This window comes from Bison bison, unplaced genomic scaffold (assembly GCF_000754665.1).
Source record: "Bison bison bison isolate TAMUID 2011002044 unplaced genomic scaffold, Bison_UMD1.0 scf7180017859304, whole genome shotgun sequence".
Taxonomy (NCBI): domain Eukaryota; kingdom Metazoa; phylum Chordata; class Mammalia; order Artiodactyla; family Bovidae; genus Bison; species Bison bison.
The window spans coordinates 553,825-562,195 of NW_011489876.1; the positions used below are offsets into that span (position 1 = coordinate 553,825).

At 47.7% G+C, this 8,371-nt stretch overlaps 1 protein-coding gene across 1 annotated transcript in view; it reads right to left on the bottom strand.

Annotated features, from left to right (window-relative positions):
• Positions 1–1,246: 1,246 nt before the first annotated feature.
• The window catches only part of ADAMTSL3 (ADAMTS-like 3), a 381,686-nt gene continuing 374,561 nt past the window's right edge, over positions 1,247–8,371 (bottom strand). Inside the window, exons 28-29 of the mRNA XM_010831002.1 lie at positions 4,199–4,506; positions 1,247–3,194 (exon numbers count right to left, since the gene is read on the bottom strand). Coding sequence (XP_010829304.1) covers positions 3,102–3,194; positions 4,199–4,506 — 401 coding nt within the window. The 3' untranslated portion in view covers positions 1,247–3,101. The remainder of the gene's footprint in view (positions 3,195–4,198; positions 4,507–8,371) is intronic.

An 8,371-nucleotide genomic window follows, 5' to 3' on the forward strand; every position in this document is an offset into this window, starting at 1 on the left:
TGGGGAGAACCCAAGAAGGCACGTAAGCTGTGACAAGAGTATAACTGTACAGCAGATGAATGCCGTAACCACACTGAAGGGGCCAAGAAGAAAGAGGGTGAGCTGAGTCACCCTGGAAGAGGGTTCTGACTGAAGGCACTAAGGAAACAGACAGGAAGAACGCTGTACCCACACTGGGCATATTTTTTCCTTTTGCAGGGTGTATGCATCATCAGTTCTGGGACTACTTGATGTGTATACTAGAGTCACCAAGAAAATCCACTGCTGATAATCAGAGCCAGGCTCCCTCCCTGTCAGAGAAAGAAATTGGCAGAGAAAAAAAAAAAGAGAGAAAAAGGTATAATCATACTATACCTTTACTATAATCATGACCCTTATGGTGCTGGACTGGTATCCAAGACTTAATTCAGTGTGAATTCATAGATACAGGAGATATGTGTGCACAATACCTATATCTATATGTATATATATGGAAGGATGGAAAGTAGGAGGAAGAAGGGATGGAAGGAGGGAAGGAATGAAGGGAAAAAAAAGAAAAGGAAGTATCAGTACACTGTTGAAACACCTGCCATGCTCCATTGCTTATCTCATGTGACCTTGGAAACTCCAGGGGGAATTTCAATTCCCACAACCTGAATTTCCTGTAGAAAGACTCACTGCTAATCTTGAAGCGCTATACAGTTGAGCCTTAAACAATGGTTTGGGGTTGGGCGGTGGGGGGTTGAGGCACCAGCCTTCCCTGCCACGGAAAATCCATGTATAACCTGCAGTTGACCCTCTGGTACGCTCAGTTCCTCTGTGTTCACCGTTCCGCATCCATGAGTTTTTTTATCTGGCCCTGGATAGTGTAGTATTTACCAGTCATAGAAATCTGTGTGTAAGGGGACCCAAGCAGTTCAAACCCATCAACTGTATAAGAGCTGGATGGTATCGGGAGCGGTTACTCACCAAAACCAAACGGGTGTTAGTTCTTCTGTGCTGCTGCTTTCCCACCTACCACCCACCTCCATTCCTGCTCCAGGTCGCACACTTGGAGCTTCTTCCCCCCTTGACATTCTCTCAGCTGTGATTCACAGGAAGTAAGCGTCCAGGACAAGGGAGTGAGAGTGGATCTCTGTGTGTTCTTTTCTGAGTCCTATAACCCACACTCCCAAGTTCAGCCCAGAGCACTGAGCTCACCAGGGTCCAGCCCACCTGGACCCACAGAAATGCCGCCAAGGTGACATTACCCCAGGCCATGCCACTGAATAATCAAAGTACATTTATTTTTGAATTACTAGTCAGAATCATGACAGAACTCTTACGTGATAGAAACAGTAGTAAAATACAGTACACAGCAATGTCATTTGAATGATATCAAAGACAAATGGTACACCAGCACATGGAAAATAGTCACTTTAACTACAAAGATGAAGAAATTTAATAGGAAATTTTGTTGCTAAGAAAAATATATGTCCCATATCTTTATTACATACTGTACAAAATAAAATATTGCACCTATAAGTCATATAAAAATATATACAAAGAGTATTGTACAAATGCTCTCTCTTTTAACTCAAAACCTCCAGCAATCAAGTGTGATTGGTGATGAACAACTCAGGGGCTGGCGTGTCCTCGTCACCTCCCTGTACCCACTCCCACTGCCACACCCTCCAGTACAGTAGCGCTCATCCTGGTGTCAGTGAGGCTGCAGTGACAACAAGAGCTGCAGTGCTCAGGATATGGCAGGGACTCAGCACGCTTGTCTAGACACACCCAAAGCCAGAGCCCACTGTTCACTTATGTGTGACCAGGGACTAGGGCCAGCACACCTGCCTCAGCAGACTCTGCTGCCACAGGCTGCAGGCAGCTGTGACCCCAAAGAAAGACGTATGACCACTTATTTGGGGCTGGGTGCCAACTAATGCCGTAACTGGTAAGATGGAAGGAAAGAGCCCCAGCTTTAGAACGTATAACATTCACTCCAAACTTCATCTTCACCCTGACACCATCACTGACCCCAAACCCAAACCCACACCAACTCTGACCTAACCCTAATCCATAAAGTCAACTCCAGCCTCAACCCCAACTTAACTTCCATTCTCAACTAACCCAACCCTGAAACTAAAACCAACCCTAAACTTACTCACCAAACCCCAACTCTAACCCCTCATCCTAACTGTACATTACAGCTCAACCCTAATTCACTTTGGATTCACCGAAAAATCAGTTCAAACTAAAACAGTTATTTACTATAAATGACTCTGGTCAGCTATCATGTTTCGTAGTTACATTACTTTCTTACAGTTTTTCCAAAATAAAAATCCTTAGGAATATTACTTTCTGCATAAATTAGGTCTTATAAGACTTTGATTTTCTGTTTGTGTGCAAGAGAATAGTGCTTAGAAAAGTCTCATTCACAGCTCTTAAAAGGACGCTTTGAATATACTTCAAAATCAGTAGACAAGGTGGACTTTCCCTCTCCTTTGAATTCTAAGATCCCTCATTCGCTCACACATTTCCTTCCACAGTTGTGAAACGGCAGCCACGTTTACTCTGTGTTTCCTTCCACAGGTTCTCTTAAGAGCGAGGACAAGGTGCCATTCCCCCCAGGACCTCTGGGTCAGTCAGGGTTACAAGCCTGTCCAGAGTGACTCTCTCTCACAGATGACACGTTACAATCCATAGAAATGTCATCAGAGCCAATATCTTAACAACTAGTGGCCAGAGCTTCTAAAATGTAGATGCCTTATCAACCTGCTGCAACCCTAGAACTGAGAGAAGCCACCAGCTGCTGTGTTTGCCAAGTCTTCAGGATGTCCCACTCTGTGCTCGTCTACAAACAACAGGAAGAGGCAGCCAGTGACAGTGCACTGGTGACCTTGGGGGTCTCCCGAGGTCCCAAGTGCAAAGGCGTGCCTGCTACTTATGGGATTTTATGTTAGTCCTGGAATATATCACTTAAAAGAGTTGGAATTAAAAACCAGTCATGGGGACATGACAGCATCCAATGTTAACAGTGGTGATTTTGCATCGACTTTGGTTTGATCGTAGAATCGAGAGACTTTTAGAGAAGTATTACACATGTTTTGGATCAAGCTACATGGGGGAAAAACGAGTTTTTACATTTTTGTTTTACCTTCACAGCAGCATAATGACCCCCACAAAGTTTTATCCTTCTTGACACGACTGACAGCACCTTCGTTTGTAGCGGTCTAGCGAACACAAATGAAGATGCTTTACAAACGTACAGTAGTGAGTTGTGTCTGTGCAGTCTCCTGAAAAATATATATATATATACATATCCATTTAACATGGAGCTCATTAGAGACCTAGAGTTTTATGAAAAGTAGAAACCGAGATCAGAGTGAAGCAAAGTAACTAGGCTTGGGTTAGGGTCATTGCTCTGCACTAGAGTCAGAAGTGCCCTGAGGGCTTCCCTGGTGGCTCAGTGGATGAGAATCTGCCTGACAATGCAGGAGATACGGGGTTCAATCCCTGGTCCGGGAAGATCCCACATGCCATGGGGTAACTAAGCCTGTGAACCACATGGGTCTATGCTCTAGTGACTGGGAGCGACAACCACTGAGCCCCCACACCCTAGAGCCCATGCTCCGAAACAAGAGAAGATATTTCAATGAGAAGTCTGTGCACTGCAACTGGAGAGTAGGTCCAACTCATCACAGCTACAGAGAAAAAGCCTGTGCAGCAACGAAGACCCAGTGCAGCCAAAAATAATAGATAAATAACATTTTTAAAAGAGGGCCCTGGACCCACTTCTTAGCTGGGCCAGGTGGCTTCTTGCTGCCCTGTGGGGACTTCAGATTCCTCAGGCCACCTGCTCCTCTCACTAGCTTTGGGGGCATCATGGACCCTGGGAAAGCTATGGACCTGCTTTCTAGAAAAATACGTACATGATTCCATTTCACATAGAACTTCAGGACACTGGCATGCCTGCCCAACCCCATCCAGGGAAGCCCTGGCAGAGGGGCTGAGTCTCCAGGCAGGAGGGATTCTGTGGAGAGGTGATCGGTGTGGCCATCCTACTCCCTCAACTGGTTTTTCTCTAAAGAACACCGAGCCACACCCACATCAAAGCAGCTACTCCCCCAACATCCCAAGATCCCACACTCGTTCAGAATGGCCCTGTGGACGACACCCTGACAAGCCTGGCTCCCTGAGGTCAGGTTAGGACAAGGTTTGGGGGCAGCTGTGATACCTGTGAGGGGTACGTACTGTCACAGGAAGGCCCCAGGCAGTGCTGCCAGGAAGCGGGTTTCTTCCCGGGTGCACAGCGTGTCTTAGTCACCGGCTTGCAGCTCCCTGGGTGGACACAGTCAACTTTCCGAGACTGGAAGCCTCGGCCACAGGCTGTGGTGCAGGGCTTCCAAGGGCCTGCACGCCAACACGCATCACAAGCTCCCAGCAAGCAGTTCTTCTGAACGATGGGTCTGTGATGAAAACAAACAAACAAACAAAACAATGGAAAATGGGAGAAGCCTGGGATCAACTCTTTCACTGTACCATCTTTTCAGTGTATGAAAGGTCTGACAGTTAGGACCTTATTCACTGATTGGCACTGTTCCTGGCGGACTAAGCAAAGAGGTGGAGGAATCCGGACCTTAATGAAGGCAATCAAAGCACATGTTTCCGTGAGCCTCCAATACCCACTCAAGGCCTGCGCCCCAAAAGACCACTCTCCAGAGAGAACAAAATGGCAGAGGAATAGGTGGGCATGGAGTACATCTCCATGGATACATCAGGAATACACCTTCAGACACAAAAGTGCCTTCAGAACACCAGCTGAGAGTGGACAGGAGTACCTGACAAGAGGAAAAGAATATATCAGTTGAGTTCAGTTCAGTCGCTCAGGCGTGTCCGACTCTTTGAGACCCCATGAATCGCAGCACACCAGGCCTCCCTGTCCATCACCAACTCCCAGAGTTCACTTAGACTCACGTCCATCGAGTCAGTGATGCCATCCAGCCATCTCATCCTCTGTCATCCCCTTCTCCTCCTGCCCACAATCCCTCCCAGCATCAGAGTCTTTTCCAATGAGTCAACTCTTCACATGAGGTGGCCAAAGTACTGGAGTTTCAGCTTTAGCATCATTCCTTCCAAAGAACACCCAGGGCTGATCTCCTTCAGAATGGACTGGTTGGATCTCCTTGCAGTCCAAGGGACTCTCAAGAGTCTTCTCCAACACCACAGTTCAAAAGCATCAATTCTTCGGCACTCAGCCTTCTTCACAGTCCAACTCTCATATCAATACATGACCACTGGAAAAACCATAGCCTTGACTAGACGGACCTTTGTTAGCAAAGTAATGTCTCTGCTTTTCAATATGCTATCTAGGTTGTTCATAACTTTTCTTCTGAGGAGTAAGTGTCTTTTAATTTCATGGCTGCAGTCACCATCTGTAGTGATTTTGGAGCCCAAAAAAATAAAGTCTGACACTGTTTCCACTGTTTCCCCATCTATTTCCCATGAACTGATGGGACCAGATGCCATGATCTTTGTTTTCTGAATGTTGAGTTTTAAGCCAACTTTTTCACTCTCCTCTTTCACCTTCATCAAGAGGCTTTTTAGTTCCTCTTCACTTTCTGCCATAAGAGTGGTGTCATCTGCATATCTGAGGTTATTGATATTTCTCCCGGCAATCTTGATTCCAGCTTGTGCTTCTTCCAGCCCAGCATTTCGCATGATAAGTTAAATTCTGCATATAAGTTAAATAAACAGGGTGACAATATACAGCCTTGATGTACTCCTTTTCCTATTTGGAACCAGTCTGTTGTTTCATGTCCAGTTTTAACTGTTGCTTCCTGACCTGCATACAAATTTTAGAACCATGCAAAACTCAGTAAGATGAAGAAACTAGGGGGAAAAAACTGGAGTGTTAGTGAAGGAAAGTTGCATGGCTCAAGGTAGCCTGGAGTTAAAACTCCCCTCCAGGTCCTCCCCACCATTTTAGGCAAAACAAAGAACTCTCTTACCCAAATGAAAAATAGACATTAGGTTGATTACACCCAGCTCCAAGCTGGCCCAGCCTCTGACCGATCTCCAGAACTCCTTGCCCCAGCTGTTTAAGAGATAACTACTCCCAGCAACCTTGGAGAAGAACAGGCCCCCTTAAGACAGTAGCTTTCTACATACATGCCTATATATACTTACTCTTTTCTTAGATAAGTGCATTCATGCATGCTAAGTCGCTTCAGTCGTGTCTGACTCTGTGCGACCCCACAGACGGCAGCCCACCAGGCTCCTCTGTCGCTGGGATTCTCTAGGCAAGAATACTGGAGTGGGTTGCCATCTCCTTCTCCACAAGTTCTATGCTGCTGCTGCTAAGTCGCTTCAGTCGTGTCCGACTCTGTGCGACCCCACAGACGGCCTCCTACCAGGCTCCTCTGTCCCTGGGATTCTCCAGGCAAGAACACTGGAGTGGGTTGCCATTTCCTTCTCCAAGGCATGAAAGTGAAAAGTGAAAGTGAAGTCGCTCAGTCATGTCCGACTCTTAGCGACCTCATGGACTGCAGCTTACCAGGCTCCTCCATCCATGGGATTTTCCAGGCAAGAGTACTGGAGTGGCAGCAGCTTGCTAATCTGACTGCTGCCCCTTCTGGCCTCATTAAAGGTGATCTGTTCCCGTAGAGTGCCAGTCTCGTTCTTTTTCTGAACCTCGCCTACTCTAACTCCGGACCTTACAGTTAGTAAGACTGGACCTACCCTTACCTGCCCTTAGCAGGTGGGGGAAATGAAGCAGGGGGCAGGGGTCCCAGCCCCACATCGGGGCAACTGTTTGAGTCAGAGGAGAAACGTTTAAGGTTGTGAGTGAAACAGCTGATCTGTGGCAGCCTAAATGGAATGAGAATCAGACAGTCCTTGCCACAGCCATACATACCCCAGACAGGGATGCAGGTCCCCTAGAAGACGCAGAGGCTGGAAGCTGGAGTTTAGGGATTGTGGAGCAATCCCAGGGCGAGGGCTGCTGTTGATTGTGGAGACATGGAGTGAGGGGAGGTGAGGGAGGAGATTGTGGTGGGAAGTGGCTGTGGAGGAAAGCCAGGCAGCCATGGAAGCAAGGCGATACTGCTGAGTCATGCGCAGAGGATGGAACCATCACCATAGCCTCTCTCTCCCCACACACCAGCATCAGCAGCTGAATAATAGAGAGACTGGCCTGTCAAATGCCTGACACGCTGAACTACAGTGTAGGACCCCAGCCAGGGTGCCCCTTTAAGTGTCTGGTGTGCCAATCTACACAGTAGGACCCCAGCTAGGGGGGTTCCTCTATGTGCCTGACCTGTTGAGCAACAGAGAAGCACCCCGGGCAAGGGAGCCATCTAAGTGCCTGAACAAGCAGAGCACAGAGAAAGACTGGCCAAAGAGCCCTTCTGATTGCCAGCTACAAGAGGCTTGAAAAAAGATTCTGATAGGGCCATATCTCCTGTGGCAGAGGCAGTCCGTGTCCCTGCACACCTGGCACCACCAGGGTCCCCACAAGCCAAGTTGCTGCACCACCTTCACGCTCAACTCTCACTGGGACAGAGCTGCCACAGGCAGAAAAACTCTTGTGTCTATGCACACAGGATCGCTTCGGTTGTGTCCAACTCTTTGCGACCCTGTGAACTGTGGCCTGCCAGGCTACTCTGTCAGGGAGGCGGGGTTCTCCAGGCAAGAATCTAGAGCATACTGGCCAATACTGGTTGCAATACCCTTCTAGAGCACTATATTTCCTGCTGCCCTAGCTGCCAACTCCCTTGAGTACCTGGTGCTGTCAGAACCCCTGCAACCCAAGCAGCTGCACCACCTCCACACCTCTGGCCCTCACTGGGGCAGACCCAAGTCCTCCACAGCAGCCTCAGGAGCAAACCCCAGTGGACGACCCACATGCAGAGGTGGCAATAAAACTACCATTGAAACCCAGGGGCAGTGTGGCTAAGGAAGAAGACTCAAAGCCTTCCCACCAGCTGTACAAGTTGCAGATTAAATCCACACAATCAACTAGGCAGATTCTGTGTCTATGGAATATATAAAAGATCACTGAGAGCTCCTACAAAAGAAAACGCACTAGTTTTGACAGCTGTGGACACTGGAGGCAAGAACACATAGGAGAAGGACCAGATTAGAATCTGAGCTGCCCTCACAGCAGGTCCAGAGATCGGCACAATGTTGGAAGGCATCCTAGGGAGGTGAGGCGGACTGTGACTCCCAGTGAGGGAAAGGACTCTGACAGCAGGGACTCAAGAAAAACTCATGTTTTGACTTGTTCTGTCAATTCTTTTGGATTTTTTCTCTTTTCATCCCCCCCCACTCTGTTGTAGTTGTCGATTTTATTGGCACTATGAAATCTAATTAAGCTTTCGAGGTTTTTTTTTTTTCTCAGTCACATATT